This window comes from Phocoena sinus, chromosome 21 (assembly GCF_008692025.1).
Source record: "Phocoena sinus isolate mPhoSin1 chromosome 21, mPhoSin1.pri, whole genome shotgun sequence".
Classification (NCBI taxonomy): domain Eukaryota; kingdom Metazoa; phylum Chordata; class Mammalia; order Artiodactyla; family Phocoenidae; genus Phocoena; species Phocoena sinus.
In genome coordinates this window covers 13,858,488-13,877,497 of record NC_045783.1, presented here as the reverse complement: position 1 = coordinate 13,877,497, position 19,010 = coordinate 13,858,488, and the positions used below count along the sequence as shown (strand labels likewise).

General features: G+C 39.3%; 2 protein-coding genes across 3 annotated transcripts in view; one reads left to right on the top strand and one right to left on the bottom strand.

Annotated features, from left to right (window-relative positions):
* Positions 1–8: 8 nt before the first annotated feature.
* ANKRD37 (ankyrin repeat domain 37) lies at positions 9–2,800 on the bottom strand. 2 transcript variants are annotated; one of them, XM_032618518.1, is made up of 5 exons: positions 2,545–2,800; positions 2,187–2,339; positions 1,234–1,325; positions 496–699; positions 9–244 (listed from the first exon to the last, which is right to left on the bottom strand). In XM_032618518.1, coding segments are annotated over exons 1-5 (477 nt in total). In that variant the 5' UTR covers positions 2,572–2,800; the 3' UTR covers positions 9–243. The 2 variants fall into 2 exon arrangements, with proteins under 2 accessions (XP_032474409.1, XP_032474408.1); XM_032618517.1 differs by lacking the exon at positions 9–244 and having other exon boundaries at positions 492–699; positions 2,545–2,750.
* Positions 2,801–18,277: 15,477 nt separating this feature from the next.
* Positions 18,278–19,010, top strand: part of LRP2BP (LRP2 binding protein) — a 42,092-nt gene continuing 41,359 nt past the window's right edge. Inside the window, exon 1 of the mRNA XM_032618404.1 lies at positions 18,278–18,398. Within this exon, the coding sequence (XP_032474295.1) occupies positions 18,293–18,398 (106 nt within the window). The 5' untranslated portion in view covers positions 18,278–18,292. The remainder of the gene's footprint in view (positions 18,399–19,010) is intronic.

Genomic DNA, 19,010 nt, shown 5'->3' with positions numbered 1-19,010 from the left:
GAAAAGAATTTATTCTTTAGACACTCCTTTAATAAATTAAAAGACAAAGCATGCACAACCAGAATGTTACAGGCATATAAATACATGTATTCTTGAATGTTATCTTCACTTAGAAGAAAGTTTTCCTCCTTCTTAGAAGGTGCTTAGACACACTTGATGAGCCAAAAGCCATAGCTTGTAGCTGAGCAGTAGATCTGCATGAAGTGAAGACCTTCTCCACACCTCTTCATAACCAATACGACATCTGTTGTTAAAAAACATATTAACATTAAAAACTTTTTTTAAAAAGGTTTCCTTCCCAATCTTCCACCATGCAGGACAATTTTTGGTCTCTAGAATCTGGTAGTAGTTACTACAACCAGTATTAAAATGTGTTAATGAGAATGAAAAGTTATACTAGAAATAAGACTGCCAATATTTAAATGAAACAATAAATTCTGTGCTAAATAAGAGATCCTTGAGGGAGGAAGAAAGAAGAAACTATGAATTCCTTACCAACACTTCCTTTTCCCATTTGTATCTTCTTTACTTCCAAAACTTCGTTTCTGTCTGAGCACTGGAACACAATGATCTTTATTGGATTGTTCACTTGGTTTTATTGTCTGCATACATTTAATTGTTGTAAGAAACTTGCCACATTCTGGAAATCCACATGACCAAGCAAGATCTTCAGCTGTTTGCCCATTCTTATTACATAAACTGAATTTGAGACAAAAAATTAGTTAAGTAAAAGTTGACAATTGTTTAGCCTTTTTTAATATCTTCCTAACAAAGGCGCTTTGGGCTTATACAAATGTTGGTTGCAGAATAGAAGAGGTAAAGGAAGCATAGAGGAATTCCATTTTTGCTCACTATTTATCCTCAATGGCTAGCACAGAGTACAGCACAGAGTGGGCATTTTATTTTTGCACGAATGAAAGAGTATTCTTTGTTCACTACAATGAGTTAAGTATGCAAAGGAAGCCAGTGAGAACTTCTATAGAATGGCTTTTCTAAACCAAAACTAAGATGTAACACTGCCATAACAGATGAATAGAACTGTATCTCTGATTGCTTAGGATCCATTTTTTATTTATTCAAATTGAATACATAGTATTAGATGTCATTAACAGCCTAAGTTAACATTTAAACATTAACATTATCAACGGCAAGCATCATGTAATTAAGCTGTAGGAGTCTGATTAGTTTAATCCAAGAAAATATAAAATTTGAAGCCACTGATTTCATACTTACTCAATTTGGGCGTCACTGGCTACAAGCAGGCTGAGGCATTCCATGCTTCCAACTTTTGCTGCTTTGTGTAGTGGAGCTTCTCCAAAAACATCCTTACAGACAAAACAGCACATTTTAGTCTCTCCCCGAAACACTCTAGTGGAAGTTGGTGGGTGAAGTCTATTGTTTGAGGAAGCTATTTGAGGAAGCGGGGTTAGAAATGCATTGTACTGGACCGAATTTTTTAATTCTTTTTTTAAAATAAAATTCACTTGGTGCCCTATTAAATACAAAGTTGTCATTAATAAAAAATGTGCAGCCACAGCTACAAATACACATTGTTTTAAGTGAATAAAAGCAAAATACAATCCTACAGAAGTAAAAAAATTACAATTTAAAATTCACCATACTTTAATATTCAATGAAGATGCAAACTACCCTAAGAAAGTTCTGTAAGGAATTGTACTGGTTGTGAGCATGCCTCACAAGTATTGCTATCCTGAGACTTTTAATTTGGTAATGGAGCAATTGTTCCCTTGGAAATGAACTGTAGACCTTGGAAATGCTGTCCCATGTGGTACAGCAACCATATATCCAGCTGATGAGCACCTGAAATGTGGCTAGTCTGAATTGAAATGTGCTGTAAATGTAAAATACACAGCAGATGGAGAAGACACATGAAAAGAAAATGTAAAATATCAGTAATGTTTTATATTGATTACATATGAAATGATAATATTTTGGATTAATTGGGTTAGGTAACTAAAATTTTCATGTTTCGTTTTACTTCATTAATGTGGCTACTAGAAAATCTTAACATACGTGTCTCACATTATATTTCTATTGGACATCGCTGCGACAGTCATGTTTCTAATAATTGAAACGACTGAATATCTCGGCGTCTAAGAAGTGTTTGTGTGGATTTGGGGTGGAGGGGGAGGGTTGCACACGGCAACAATCAGTTACCTAGTTACCTGTTGGTTGAGGTCAGCGCCGGTCTGCAGCTGCCAGAGAAGAAAGCAAGCAAGGCCGCCACCTGCGGCCAAGTGGACAGGCGACTGCTCGCAGGGATCCGGGGGTGCGTTGACGGAGGCCCCGGTCTCCAGCAGATGCCTCAGACTATCCACCTAAGAGAAAAGAACAGCTCCAGCACCGCCCTCGCCTTTGTCAAGGCTCATGCCCTCCCTGGATTGAACATCTTCCTCCACTCCAAAAACCTTCCAACTCTGAAGAGGCTTGACTTGGCAACGCCAAGTGGTCAGTAAGCCATCACCCTAGCTAGCCCTCCCTAGAAGACTTAAGCCTGCAGGGCAAAAGCAGCCTGAGTCTCACCTCGGGGTTGCAATCGAGCAACAGCATCTCCCACCTAAAGTAGAGGACTGGAGTGCTTGGGAGAGCAGAGCGGTGAGGCGCTCGCTGCAGACAAACAGGTAAGAGCACAAGCCGCCCAAGAGCAGGAGAATTTAAAGATCCCCAGGGCCAACGGGCCGGCCCCTCCCCGCCGCGCCACAGCTCTGGCTGCGCCCCAGCAGCCCAACCTTGGGCTGCCGGAGTTTCTCCGCCCAGCTGCAGCCGCACGTACACAAACACTGACACGTGCAACCGGGAACCCAGAAAGGCTGGCGGGGAGAAAGGAGGAGGAGGCTGCGCGGGTCTGCCAGCTGATTGGCCCAGCGTGAGGCGTCAGGCCCGCCCGCCTTGGGGCGGGGCCCCAAGCTGCTCCCCCCTATCCCCTGTGCGCGTGCGTTGTGAGGGACAGGATTCCGGGCGGTTGGGCTTCAGCGGCCGCCATGAGGCGCGCTGAGTTCGACACGTCTCACGCTGTCGTGCTCACCTCTTTAGGCCCTTTAGGGAAGCGGAAGTCGCGGGCGGAGGTTTTGGTTTTTGCTGGCACGCACGTAACCAGGAAACCAGGGAGCTACAAGGAGCTCGGCTGCAACACGACCTTTGGAAGCTGCTACGCTTGGTGCTGGCGCCGGGGTCCCAGCCTCCGGCTCCTGAGGAATGAAAATTCCTTCTTGTCTCACGTTCAAAGTCGCCCCAGGCTTGGCTCTGTCCCACAAGGCCCTGGACGTTTAGGGAGGAAAGCGGAAGCTGAGGGGGCGATGGGGGGGGGGGCAGGAGGAGGGGCGGCTAAGGTGAGCTAAGGTCATGGGTTTTCCCGAAGGGACTGCCCCCCCCCCCAGCTCCAGCACCCCTCTCGCCTTTGTCAAAGCTCACGCCCTCCCGGGACTAGACATCTGGTTTAAATCGTTTATCAAACCCCACCCTTTCGGGTTTAACATGATACCATGTCCGTTCTGGGAATGATGTAAAACGAGCCAACCACTATAATGTGACCCCTCTTGGAGGTGGGTTAGGCGCAGTGCTGGCCTTGCCGCCTAGGGAAGTGTTGAGGGTCCCCAGCTTTTAGCCCTGAGCTTGCCGAGGCGGGAGCCCCCCACTCATCATGTGGAGAGTTGGGGGATAAACGAAGGGCCCGGGCCGTGGACGCTGAGGACCCTTGGGGCTCTTCCCCGTGGGCTGGGCGGACTAGCTCTGAACCGCTGGGGCGTGGCGGGAGGAAGGCTCTCCGGAGCTCTTTATGCTGAGCCATTCCTTTAGCTTGAGTAATTCGTTTTTGTAAAGCTTTAGGAACAGACAGACATCCTGACTTCAAACCGTAGCCATTGACCGCCTGTCAGATAATCTCTGGACTCTTTCCCTAAGCACTTTTTTATTCGGGTTAATCTAGCTAAATGCTAAAGCTCCAGCCATATATGTATTTTCCCTAACATCTTCAGCGATTCCCTTCTATCTGCTGATACCTTTGAGAGCAGGACTGAAAGTTTGTTATAATGCTTGTAGAGGACAAGCTCATTGTCCTGTGAAGATAGGTGGCCTTTTAGCCATAAAATAATTTTGCAGTAATTCATATTACTAGACTCATGCAGTGGTCCAAGGTTTCAACTGAGAGAAAAATGCACAACATGAGAGGTGTGAGTTAAGGTTTATTCAGGGTCTTACTGAGGACTGTAGCCCCAGAGATAGCCTTCGGATAGCTCTGAGGAACTGCTCCAGAGAGGTGGGGGGAGGCTATTTTATATGTGATTTTGTTGTTGTTGTTAGGGAACACGTGCAGTCAAATGTATCTTGGTAAAAGATCGCTGCTCGTCACAAAGAACAGATATCCCAAGTTAATGATTATAGGGCTTTTCTATGTATGGGAAGCGGGGTTCATTAAAACTCTTCGTGAAATGCATGTGTCTAAGGGCCTGTTTGTCCAAAGCACAGAGCCTCCCGTTTTCATCTTTAAATTTCCTCTGAAGCACAGAGTGCCCATCCTGTTATCACCTTAATCTCTTCATCTGAAGCATCCAGTGCCCTGTTGTTCAGCGGCTGCAGCGGGTTAATCTTTGAAGACTTGGATGGTGAGTAAAATGCTCTTTTATTTGCAAAGAGGTAGTTTTAAACGTGTTTGTTTATATGCATACTCGAACATAAACGTGTATATGTATTTATGTTCAAACACATATATAGAATCGTACTTGTGTTCTTTAATATTTAAACTATTCACAGTACATTTTTATGCTATTTAAAGAATGTCAGAGATACATGAGAACACATGTCCATATTGCCAGTTTTCCTTTTCTCATATTTTTCAATTAGGTAAGTACTGTTTTTCAAAGCTTCAATTTTGCACAGATGTTCATCTTCAGGATTTCCTAACTAATACAAGGTATTATCAAAGAAGTTCCTAGAGTTCTAAACATAGGTTTTGCAGTTAACATATCATGCAGTGGGATATTTGTGTGATGGATGCACTTCCACATTACATCCTTTCTCTTGAAAACAAGATTTTGTTCAGCATGCATTAAATCTGGTAATTATTGTTAACTTCCTGTGACATATTTAAATTTCACAAGGAAAGGGAATGTTGTGAGTAGTTGTTAAAGTTTTTATCCCTTTAATCACTGCATACTTGTCCATTGCTCATAATGTTTCCAAAAAATTCTTTATATCTCAGGTAAGTATTTGGTTTAGTCTTAAAAATGGGCCTAAAAGCCGTCTAAAAACTGAACAAAGCTGGTAGAGTACAAAAATATACAGAATAAATACATTTGGGGGACAATATCTTACTGGCAAGTAACTGGAGATTTTACTGAACACGTAGCAAGTGGGATCAATTTTCTAAAGTGGAAGATGGTCTAAGATGCATATTCAACAGTCATTCTTCCAAGCATTGCTGATTCTACTTATGTTTAATTTGCTGCTAGATGTGTTTGAACTAATCAAATGTAATTCTGCCTTCACTGGCATGTGCAGTCAGGAGATCCATGTATGATCCTTGTATGATTGTAAAAGCAAAAGATTTCCCACAAATAAATTCTTCTTGTGCCTTATTATATAAACCCTTCCAGCCTTGCTTACTCAAACTTCTTGGAGAAGGTAATAAATTATGTAGTTATTATAAACAACTGCTTCTCCAGGATATTGTAGCACAAAGGATAGATAGATATTTAGATAGATGGGTAGATGGAAGGGAGGGAGGGAGGGAAGGGAAGGGAAGGAAGGAGAGGAGTGAAAAGGCAACTCTTCTTTACAAAAGAATTCCAAATACTTCATGTAGACACTCCCCACTCCAGGAAATAGAGATTAATCCTCTCCCCACACTGTTCTCTTGAGTGTGGGCCACGCATAATGCCTTGCTTCTGAAGAGTAAGAGTATAGGAAGAGGGGAAGGTAACTTTACAGTGGAGAAACCTGTGAAACACTACCCTGGCCAGGTATTTGTTGATATTATCAGTGATGAGTCATGATGATAGCATGCACCCCTGATATGATGTGTTGAGAAGGATACTTCATCTCTGTATCTTCCCAAAAGTCCATAACCCAAGTCTAACCGTGAGTAAAATACCAGGTAAACCCAGGTTGGGAGACATTCTACAGGATATCTGGCCAGTACAAAACTGTCAAAGTTATAAAAAAAAAAAACAAGGAAAACCTGAGAATCTGTCATAGACCAGAGGAGGCTAAGGAGACGTGATGACTAAATGTAGCGTGATAACCTGGATGGGATCCTGGAACAGAAAGAGAAAATTACAGTAGTCCCCCGTTATCCGCATTTTCAATTTCTGTGGTTTCAGACCAACCATGGTCTGAAAATATTAAATGGAAAATTACAGAAATAAACAATTCATAAATTTTAAATTGCATGCCGCCCTGAGTAGCATGATGAAATCTCACTCCATCTCCATCTCCGTCCCTCCTGGGAGGGGAATCATCCCTTTGTCCAGGTTAGTCACCTAGTAGCCATCTGGGTTATCAGATTTACTGGGTTACTGTGTTCAAGTAACCCTTATTTACTTAATAATGGCCCCAAAGCGCAAGAGTAGTAATGCTGGCAATTCAGATATGCCAAAGAAGTTATAAAGTCCTTCCTTTAAGTAAAAAGGTGAAAATTCTTGATGTAATAAGGAAAGAAGTCAAACACTGAGGTTGTTGAGATCTACAGTAAGAACAAATCTTCTGTTTGTGAAATTGTGAAGAAGGAAAAAGAAATTTATGCTAGTTTTGCTGTCGCACGTCAAACTGCAAAAGTTACACTTAGTTAATTTTCTAGATTTAGTAATGACAGAAGATACCTAAACCAGTATGAAGCTAGTTTTAAAAAAATAAGGAACGAAAAATCTCACAATTTCTCACAACTTTATTACTTTTTATTCTGATCACTATTTAATTTTTTATTCTGATTAACCAATACACTTTAGTTCCTCTGTAAAACACACTGCCGGTTGCACTGGTCACTGGGAGGTCTTACCAGGCTGTTCTGTAGAATACTCAGTTACTTGGGATCACAGCAGTTTGAATTTTTTTCCACACTATAAGGATTATTATAATATGTAATATAATTAAATATTATATAACTGGTGAGATATGGGTAAGAAGTGAGAGATATAATTTTTAAGAAGACTAAATTGAATGCTTTCAGATTCCTCAAGTAGGTAAGAAAAATGCTTTCAAAGCAGGTGAGGATAAATCAACAGTAAAGGATGGGGAGAAATAGTTCTACCCTCAAATTGTTCCACAGGCATTTTTCAATTCATATTCCATTTTAAAGAAACATAATCTGGAATTTGTATGCATATGGTTTATGCAAGAAAGACAGTTCTGAACTCTCACATTCATTCTCTATTTAAAGAAATAACTTCTGACCCTAAGTGAAAAGGTGGGAAAATAACTATATATATACATATTTTAAGTTAAAATGTATATCATATGTTTGTATACTCACATTAATTTCCACCTTGATTCTTGTTTAATTGATAAACTACAAGTCCCAATAATACCAGAAAAGAGGGCTCTTACTGCATTGATTGTGCAACCTATTTCTTTCACTTAGGAAACAGAGAGTAGCTGAATATATAGAATACCTTCAGAAAAAGCATGCATTATATTTTTTGTGTAGACCATAGCTAATTGATATATTTGATATATAATTTATCTAGTGTAGAAAGTTGAAACTCATTTTCTTACAGTAACTCAGATTTGTCAAAATTTGTTAACATGCTACTCAAGTTAATCTTTGTCCCTAAGAGGAGAAAATATATAGATAAAATGTTGGTTTTACTAATCAAGTAATAATTAAAACAACTAAATACAGTAATATATGATGTCAAGATAAGTTCTACTCAAAGCATATATCTAATATTCTACATTTTCCAGCTACTTGAAATAATGTGTAATTTTTAAGTAAAACAGCTGAGTTTCAAACTTTTGACACATTTTCCCAAATTATCTAATAAATCATTTTTATTATCCAATTATTTTATGCAGGTGCCATTGATAAATTTCTTACATGCTTAATGTTTTTTAAGAACTAAGTAACCAAAATACTTTGAAAATTAGGTCTGTAAATTGGTTCATTCACTATGGAAAGCAGTATCTATCACTCTTCCTCAAAGTATTCAAAATAGAACTACCATATGATTCAGCAGCCCCGCTTCTGGGCATACAGCCAAAGGATTTGAAATTAGAATCTCAAAGAGAGATTTTTCCCTCCACATTCACTGTGGCATTATTCACAATAGCCAAGACAAGGAAGCAACCTAAATGCCTGTCACTGAATGAGAAGATAATGTGGTAGCTATGTAAATGGAATATTATTCAGCCTTAGAACCTGGAGGACATTATGCAAACTGAAATAAGCCAGACACAGAAGAACAAATATAACATGATCCTACTTATACGAGGGATCTAAAATAGACTCATAGAAGCAGAGAGTAGAATGGTTGTTACTAGGGGTTTGGGGGGGAGGTGCGGAATGAGGAGGTGGTGGGCAGAGGGTATAAAGTTTCAGTTATGCAAGTACTAGAGATCTACTGTACAGCCCAGTGCCTACAGTTAACAACATTGTGTTGTATACTTAAAATTTTGCTAAGAGGGTACCTCTTATGCTTTAGTGTTCAAATAAATTAGGTGGGAAGAAACTTTTGGAGATGATGAATATACTTAGCATGGATTGTGGTGATGATTTCATGGGTATATATTTACGTCCAACGCCATCAAGTTGTATACATTAAATATATACAGCTTTTTATATGTCAATCATACCTCAAAGTGATTTTTTTTACATCTTTATTGGAGTATAATTGCTTTACAATGGTGTGTTAGTTTCTGCTTTATAACAAAGTGAATCAGTTATACATATACACATGTTCCCATATCTCTTCCCTCTTGCGTCTCCCTCCCTCCCACCCTCCCTATCCCACCCCTCTAGGTGGTCACAAAGCACCAAGCTGATCTCCCTGAGCTGTGCGGCTGCTTCCCACTAGCTATCTACCTTACATTTGGTAGTGTATACATGTCCATGCCACTCTCTCACCCCGTCACAGCTCACCCCTCCCCCTCCCCATATCCCCAAGTCCATTCTCTAGTAGGTCTGTGTCTTTATTCCTGTCTTACCCCTAGGTTCTTCATGACATTTTTTTTTCTTAGATTCCATATGTATGTGTTAGCATACGGTATTTGTTTTGCTCTTTCTGACTTACTTCACTCTGTATGACAGACTCTAGGTCCATCCACCTCACTACAAATAACTCAATTTCATTTCTTTTTATGGCCGAGTAATATTCCATTGTATATATGTGCCACATCTTCTTTATCCGTTCATCCGATGATGGACACTTAGGTTGTTTCCATCTCCTGGCTATTGTAAATAGAGCTGCAATGAACATTTTGGTACATGAATCTTTTTTAATTTTGGCTTTCTCAGGGTATATGCCCAGTAGTGGGATTGCTGGGTCATATGGTAGTTCTATGTGTAGTTTTTTAAGGAACTTCCATACTGTTCTCCAGAGTGGGTGTACCAATTCACATTCCCCCCAGCAGTGCAAGAGTGTTCCCTTTTCTCCACACCCTCTCCAACATTTATTGTTTCTAGATTTTTTGATGATGGCCATTCTGACTGGTGTGAGAGGATATCTCATTGTAGTTTTGATTTGCATTTCTCTAATAATTAATGATGTTGAGCATTCTTTCATGTGTTTCTTGGCAATCTGTATATCTTCTTTGGAGAAATGTCTATTTAGGTCTTTTGCCCATTTTCCATTGGGTTGTTTCTTTTTTTGTTATTGAGCTGCATGAGCTGCTTGTAAATTTTGGAGATTAATCCTTTATCAGTTGCTTCATTTGCAAATATTTTATCCCATTCTGAGGGTAGTCCTTTGGTCTTGTTTATGGATTCCTTTGCTGCGCAAAAGCTTTGAAGTTTCATTAGATCCCATTTGTTTATTTTTGTTTTTATTTCCATTTCTCTAGCAGGTGGGTCAAAAAGGATCTTGCTGTGATTTATGTCATACAGTGTTCTGCCTATGCTTTCCTCTAAGAGTGTGATAGTTTCTGGCCTTACATTTAAGTCTTTAATCCATTTTGAGCTTATTTTTGTGTATAGTGTTAGGGAGTGTTCTAATCTCATACTTTTACATGGACCTGTCAAGTTTTCCCAGCACCACTTATTGAAGAGGCTGTCCTTTCTCCACTGTACATTCCTGCCTCCTTTATCAAAGATAAGGTAACCATATGTGCGTGGGTTTATCTCTGGGCTTTCTATGCTGTTCCATTGATTTATATTTCTGTTTTTGTGCCAGTACCATACTGTCTTGATTACTGTAGCTTTGTAGTATAGTCTGAAGTCAGGGAGCCTGATTCGTCCAGCTCCATTTTTCGTTCTCAAGATTGCTTTGGCTATTCGGGGTCTTTTGTGTTTCCATACAAATTGTGAAATTTTTTGTTCTAGTTCTGTGAAAAATGCCAATGGTAGTTTGATAGGGATTGCATTGAATCTGTAGATTGCTTTAGGTAGTAGAGTCATTTTCACAATGTTGATTCTTACAATCCAAGAACATAGTATATCTCTTCATCTATTTGTATCATCTTTAATTTCTTTCATCAGTGTCTTATAATTTTCTGCATACAGGTCTCTTGTCTCCTTAGGTAGGTTTATTCCTAGATGTTTTATTCTTTTTGTTGCAATGGTAAATGGGAGTGTTTTTTTGATTTCACTTTCATATTTTTCATCATTAGTGTATAGGAATGCCAGAGATTTCTGTGCATTAATTTTGTATCCTGCTACTTTACCAAATTCATTGAATAGCTCTAGTAGTTTTCTGGTAGCATCTTTAGGATTCTCTAATTATAGTATCATGTCATCTGCAAACAGTGACTGCTTTACTTCTTCTTTTCCGATTTGGATTCCTTTTATTTCCTTTTCTTCTCTGATTGCTGTGGCTAAAACTTCCAAAACTATGTTGAATAAGAGTGGTGAGAGTAGGCAACCTTGTCTTATTCCGAATCTTAGTGGAAATGCTTTCAGTTTTTCACCATTGAGGACGATGTTGACTGTGGGTTTGTCATATATGGCCTTTATTATGTTGAGGAAAGTTTCCTCTATGCCTACTTTCTGCAGGGTTTTTATCATAAATAGGTGTTGAATTTTGTCAAAAGCTTTCTCTGCATCGATTGAGATGGTCATATGGTTTTTCTCCTTCAATTTGTTAATATGATGTATCATGTTGATTGATTTGTGTATATTGAAGAATCCTTGCATTCCTGGAATAAACCCCACTTGATCATGGTGTATGATCCTTTTAATGTGCTGTTGGATTCTGTTTGCTAGTATTTTGTTGAGGATTTTTGCATCTGTGTTCATCAGAGATATTGGCCTGTAGTTTTCTTTCTTTGTGACATCCTTGTCTGGTTTTGGTATCAAGGTGATGGTGGCCTCGTAGAAGGAATTTGGGAGTGTTCCTCCCTCTGCTATATTTTGGAAGAGTTTGAGAAGGATAGGTGTTAGCTCTTCTCTAAATGTTTGATAGAATTCGCCTGTGAAGCCATCTGGTCCTGGGCTTCTGTTTGTTGGAAGATTTTTAATCACAGTTTCAATTTCATTGCTTGTGATTGGTCTGTTCATATTTTCTGTTCCTTCCTGGTTCAGTCTTGGGTTGTGCCTTTCTAAGAAGTTGTCCATTTCTTCCAGGTTGTCTATTTTATTGGCATAGAGTTGCTTGTAGTAATCTCTCATGATCTTTTGTATTTCTGCAGTGTCAGTTGTTACTTCTTTTTCATTTCTAATTCTGTTGACTTGAGTCTTCTCCCTTTTTTTCTTGATGAGTCTGGCTAATAGTTTATCAATTTTGTTTATCTTCTCAAAGAACCAGCTTTTAGTTTTATTGATCTTTGCTATCGTTTCCTTCATTTCTTTTTCATTTATTTCTGATCTGATATTTATGATTTCTTTCCTTCTGCTAACTTTGGGGATTTTTTTGTTCTTCTTTCTCTAATTGCTTTAGGTGCAAGGTTAGGTTGTTTATTCGAGATGTTTCCTGTTTCTTACGGTAGGATTGTACTGCTATAAACTTCCCTCTTAGAACTGCTTTTGTTGCATCACATAGGTTTTGGGTTGTCGTGTCTCCATTGTCATTTGTTTCTAGGTATTTTTTGATTTCCTCTTTGATTTCTTCGGTGGTCACTTCGTTATTAAGTAGTGTATTGTTTAACCTCCATGTGTTTGTATTTTTTACAGATCTTTTCCTGTAATTGATATCTAGTCTTATAGCGTTGTGGTCGGAGAAGATACTTGATACAATTTCAATTTTCTTAAATTTACCAAGGCTTGATTTGTGACCCAAGATATGATCTATCCTGGAGAATGTTCCATGAGCACTTGAGAAAAATGTGTATTCTGTTGTTTTTGGATGGAATGTTCTATAAATATCAGTTAAGTCCATCTTGTTTAATGTATCATTTAAAGCTTGTGTTTCCTTGTTTATTTTCATTTTGGATGATCTGTCCATTGGTGAAATTGGAGTGTTAAAGTCCCCTACTGTTATTGTGTTACTGTTGATTTCCTCTTTTATGGCTGTTAGTATTTGCCTTATGTATTGAGGTGCTCCTGTGTTGGGTGTATAAATATTTACAATTGTTATATCTTCTTCTTGGATTGATTCCTTCGTTATGTAGTGTCTTTCTTTCTCTCTGGTAATAGTCTTTATTTTAAAGTCTATTTAGTCTGATACGAGAATTGCTACTCCAGCTTTCTTTGATTTCCATTTGCATGGAATATCTTTTTTCCATCCCCTCACTTTCAGTCTGTATGTGTCCCTAGGTTTGAAGTAGGTCTCTTGTCGACAGCATATATATAGGTCTTGTTTTTGTATCCATTCAGCCAGTCTGTGTTTTGGTGGCAGCATTAAATCCATTCACATTTAAGGTAATTAATTATCAATATATATGTTACTGTTACCATTTTCTGAATTGTTCTGGGTTTGTTTTTGTAGGTCTTTTCCTTGTCTTGTGTTTCTTGCCTAGAGAAGTTCCTTTAGCATTTGTTGTAAAGCTGGTTTGGTGGTGCTGAACTCTCTCAGCTTTTGCTTGTCTGTAAAGGTTTTAATTTCTCCATCAAATCTGAATGAGATCCTTGCTGGGTAGAGTAATCTTGATTGTAGGTTTTTCTCCATCATCACTTTAAATATGTCCTGCCATTCCCTTCTGGCTTGCAGAGTTTCTGCTGAAAGATCAGCTGTTAACCTTATGGGGATTCCCTTGTGTGTTATTTGTTGTTTTTCTCTTGCTGCTTTTAATATGTTTTCTTTGTATTTAAATTTTGACAGTTTGATTAGTATGTGTCTTGGCGTGTTTCTCCCTGGATTTATCCTGTATGGGACTCTCTTTGCTTCCTGGAGTTGATTAACTATTTCCTTTCCCATACTAGGGAAGTTTTCAACTATAATCTCTTCAAATATTTTCTCAGTCCCTTTCTTTTTCTCTTCTTCTCCTGGGACCCCTGTAATTTGAATGTTGGTGTGTTTAATGTTGTCCCAGAGGTCTCTGAGACTGTCCTCAATTCTTATCATTCTTTTTTCTTTATTCTGCTCTGCAGTAGTTATTTCCACTATTTTATCTTCCAGGTCACTTATCTGTTCTTCTGCCTCAGTTATTCTGCTATTGAACCCTTCTATAGTATTTTTAATTTCATTTATTGTGTTGTTCATCGTTGCTTGTTTCCTCTTTAGTTCTTCTAGGTCTTTGTTAAATGTTTCTTGCATTTTCTCTATTCTAGTTCCAAGATTTTGGACCATCTTTACTATCATTATTCTGAATTCTTTTTCAGGTAGACTGCCTATTTCCTCTTCATTTGTTAGGTCTGGTGGGTTTTTATCTTGCTCCTTCATCTGTGGTGTGTTTTTCTGTCTTCTCATTTTGCTTATCTTACTGCGTTTGGGGTCTCCTTTTTGCAGGCTGCAGGTTTGTAGTTCCCGTTGTTTTTGGTGTCTGTCCCCAGTGGCTCAAGTTGGTTCAGTGGGTTGTGTAGGCTTCCTGGTGGAAGGGACTAGTGCCTGTGTTCTGGTGGATGAGGCTGGATCTTGTCTTTCTGGTGGAGAGGTCCACGTCTGGTGGTGTGTTTTGGGGTGTCTGTGGACTTATTATGATTTTAGGCAGCCTCTCTGCTAATGGGTGGGGCTGTGTTCCTGTCTTGCTAGTTGTTTGTCATAGGGTGTCCAACACTGTAGCTTGCTGGTCATTGAGTGAAGCTGGGTGTTGGTGTTGAGATGGAGATCTCTGGGAGATTCTTGCCGTTTCATATTACGTGGAGCTGGGAGGTCTCTTGTGGACCAGTGTTCTGAAGTTGGCTCTCCCACCTCAGAGGCACAGCACTGACTCCTGGCTGCAGCACCAAGAGCCTTTCATCCACATGGCTCAGAATAAAAGAGAGAAAAAGTAGAAAGAAAGAAAGAGGATAAAATAAAGTAAGATAAAATAAAATAAAGTTATTAAAGTAAAAAATAATTATTAAGAAAAAAAATTTTTAAGTAAAAAAAAAAAGAAAACGGACGGATAGGATCCTAGGACAAATGGTGAAAGCAAAGCTATACAGACAAAATCTCACACAGAAGCATACACAAACACACTCACAAAAAGAGGAAAAGGGGAAAAAATAATAAATCTTGCTCTCAAAGTCCACCTCCTCAATTTGGGATGATTTGTTGTCTATTCAGGTATTCCACAGATGCAGGGTACATCAAGTTGATTGTGGAGATTTAATCCACTGCTCCTGAGGCTGCTGGGAGAAATTTCCCTTTCTTTTCTTTGTTCACACAGCTCCTGGGGGTTCAGTTTAGGATTTGACCCCGCCTCTGCGTGTAGTTTGCCGGAGGGCGTCTGTTCTTCGCTCAGACAGGACAGGGGTTAAAGGAGCAGCTGACTCAGGGGCTCTGGCTCACTCAGGCCAGGGGGAGGGAGGGGTGCGGATGCGGGGCGAGCCTGCGGCAGAGGTCAGCGTGACGTTGCACCAGCCTGAGGCGCACCGTGCATTCTCCCGGGGGAGTTTTCCCTGGATCACGGGACCCTGGCAGTGGCAGGCTGCACAGGCTCCGTGGAAGGGAGGTGTGGAGAGTGACCTGTGCTCACACACAGGCTTCTTGGTGGCGGTGGCAGCAGCCTTAGCGTCTCAGGCCTATCTCTGGGGTCCGTGCTTTCAGCCGCGGCTCTCGCCCGTCTCTGGAGCTCCTTTAAGCAGCTTTTAATCCCCTCTCCTCACGCACCAGGAAACAAAGAGGGAAGAAACACCTCAAAGTGATTTTTAAAAAACAAAAAAATTACAAGAAAAGATTTGGGAATTTTTTTTTAAATGGACTTAATCAAATTTTTAAAAATCGAGGGATCAAAAGAAACAAGAAAGTGAAAAGACCCCATAAAATAGAAGAAAATATTTGCAAATTATATACCTGATAAGAGTCCAGTATCTGGAATATATAAAGAATGTTTATAACTCAGCAATGAAAGGACAGCCCAACTACAAAATTGGCAAAGGATTAACATCGCTCCAAATAAGATAAACAGGTGGCCAATAAGCACATGAAAAGAGTCTCAACATCATTTTTCATTATGGAAATGCAAATCAGAACCACAAGATAACACTTCACATTCACTAGGATGGCTATTATCAGAAAGATGAACAATCACCAGTGTCGGTGAGGATGTGGAACCCTCACACGTTGCTGGTGGAAAAGCAAAAAGCCACTTTGGAAAACAGTTTGGCCATGTCTCAAAATCTTAAACATAGAATTACTATGTGACCCAGCAATCCCCTTCCTAGGTTTATACCCAAAAGAATTAAAAACCTATGTCTACATAAAAACAAGTACATGAAAACTACCAGCATTATTCAGGATAGCCAAAAGCTAGAAACAACTCACATGTTCATCAGATGATGAACAGATTTTTTTAAATGTGTTATATCCGTATAATGAAATATTATTCAGCCAAAAATAGGAACGAAGTACTGATACATGCTACAACATGCATGAACCTTGTAAACATTATGTAAAAGAAGCCAGACACTAAAGGCCACATACTGTATGATTCCATTTATATGGAGTATGCAGAATAGACAAATCTGTAGAGACAGAAGGTAGGTTAGTGATTGCTAGGGGCTGAAAGGAGGAAAAGATTGGGGAGTGACTGCTAATTTCTACAGGGTTTCTTTTGGAGTGGTGAAAATGTTCCAGAATTAGATATTGGTGGTGGTTGCACAACCTTTAGCAATTAACATTCACAGCACTGGAGATAGGGCACTAACTAGTAAAGAGGGTCTGGGAAGGTCACCGTCAGTCTCTACTACACCTGCCCTTCCTCTTAAAATCATATGTTTCTTTCAGATTTTACATCATCGATTAAGGTCTATAATTTCTATTATAGCATTTTCTAAATTCACTGCATGCTATGCAAACACTTGTCAAGTTTCAAATTATAATTTTATATCTTATCCCAAGATTTGGCAGAAATAAACATATATTCTTGCTGTTTAAAATCTTCTCTTAGTTCTCATTTTCTGACATTAAAAAGTACTGAATTTTAGCTTACCCTCTTATGGGAGTCCTGCCATTTTAAACAATCATGTTAGCTCTGCTTTTTGGAGAACAGTATGGAATAATGATGAAGTACACAGGCATTCTGGCAGCCCAGCTGTCCCACCTGCCAGCCCTGTGATCTGAGGCAAGTTGCTTAACTTCTTCACTGGTGCCTCAGTTTCCTCCCACATTAAGTGGGCCTCATAACCGCCAGTATTTCATAAAGTTTTGTAGGAGTTAGTACCTGTAAAGCACTTAGAACAAAGAACAAATCCTGGCCTATAGTAAGAGCTCAATAAATCTTTGCTTATATTTTCTAGGTCCTCCCCAAATATTCTTTTAAGCTTCAGCAACAGAAACCCTGTGGAGTATTGTAACCACAGAAGGCAACGTGAGTTTAAATGGATTTTGCTTTCTGATTTGTTTCTTTTCTGATGGCCTTCCTGAATGTGTCAACTTTTTTCTTAGCCTTTTTGGATACAATAGCACATGGGCTTAAGTCTTCAGTGAAATGAAAACTTCTGTAACCAGTTTCTGAGTAAAACTGATGGTGCCATAGACATCATCCTATTTGGGTGGTCTTTCTTCTAAATACTTCACCTAATATTGCTTCACCCTAAAGTTCACTGGAAGCTTTTATATTTACTACTGCAACCATAGATTTTTGGAGTCCTACAATCAAAGAATTTTACATATCTAGGGACAGACGTTTTGAAATCCTCTAGTTCAAACTACTTATAGTCTAAACTACAAATGAGGAAATTGACTCTTAAGGAGATTATATGACTCTTCCAAAATCACAGATACTTCGGTGATTTTTTCTCTCTGGTATACTGAATTATCTCCCTTTCTGCACTTCATTCTCATTAATGAAGCAATTTATTGTCGAAAATAGTATCATAAAATTGTATAAATGCTGCTTTCCAAGAATACTAAAGGTCTATTGAGTTATCTTCACCACCAATCAGGAACCTTTACTGGAAGCTTGTTCCTGATTGGTGAAAGCCTGCTGTAACAGTGGAATTCCAAGGAGTAAACAAAAAAGCATAGCAACAACTGAGTTTGCTGTCTCACTACCCTGAGCCTAGGCCAGCCTGGACTCCTTCATCCCAGGTGAGGTGGCCTCTACATTTTATATGAAGGCTCTGATTTTCCCTTCATGGCAATCCATTACAGACAGGAAGATAAAACTGAACAACACAGCTAAAATAAAGTGTATTCCCAGGTAAAATAGACAAATGCTTTCATTTAAAATGGATTAGTTTGATGAGCTTCAGTTACAAGGCAACAGGAAGGTACCAGTGCTCAGGAACTGTACATATGGGCAGTGTCACCAATTCCTACTAGTGGCAGCAGCTGTGGTGGGTGACATGACTCACTGGAGTGTGTGATCTCATAGCCAGAAAGGATTTGCAAACAGCTCTGATCATTAATCCCATGCTGTGGAAACAGACATGGAGGAGTGCTGTGCTTCTCATAGCTATAGAGGGTCCTGGTTTCCTAAGAAGGAACGTTCACATCCCAGAGCTGGTAGTTTGGTGCCCTATCCCTAGGTGATGAGAGGAAGATGCTTTTTATAATGACTGCCAAGTTGGAATGGAGTCTCTCTTTGCATTTTCTGGGGGAAGATTCTACCATATTATTTTTTAATATAATTTTTTAATTTACAGAATACCCACTGTGGAGACAGGATGAAGTTGACCAGTGAAAAGTTGCCCAAGAACCCCTTTTATACTTCTCTATCCCACTATGCTGCTAATAACCAAAAACTCTTCCAATGGAGAAAGGAAAAGACTGGTACAAATCCTGATAATATTTTCACTAAAAGTTAATTAGGTACACCAGAGCAAAAGAGACAAGAAATATGAGTCTTATTGCTGGCAAGCAAGCGGTTAAGTTTACAGTCTTTTCTAGCTTTTCTGTAAGAATCTGTGAAATTGCTTGAAGCTACCTGGTAGCAGATCATCAGTGAAGAAGTTTCATAATGAGATCCTGATCCTGGTTTTACTCTCAGGACTTTAGGACACCCTTCTGGAAAAGAGAAGCCAGATGTCTGTTCTGTTAAAGAGAATAGTACCATGCTTTACTTGAAATCAGCATTTAAAGCTACCATTTTTTTCTATAGACTTAAAAAAATTAAATTGGGGATGGTTAGCTCATCTAGTTAGAGTAGTTCTAATTAAAGCTCAGATTAAGAATTCCACTCACCCAGAGGCCAGCTTTGTCTAAAGAATTCCACATAGACTGCATTGCTAGAGCGCCTGCCTAGTAGGAAAGAGGGTTAGTTTGACAACCAGCCAATATATTTCTTAATTATATAAGGCACAGTGTCAGGTATTGTGATAGTGCTTTCTTTTTTTAAGGTAGTGCTTTTTCCTTGAACTAAGAAGGTCAGTTTTAGGAATGAGA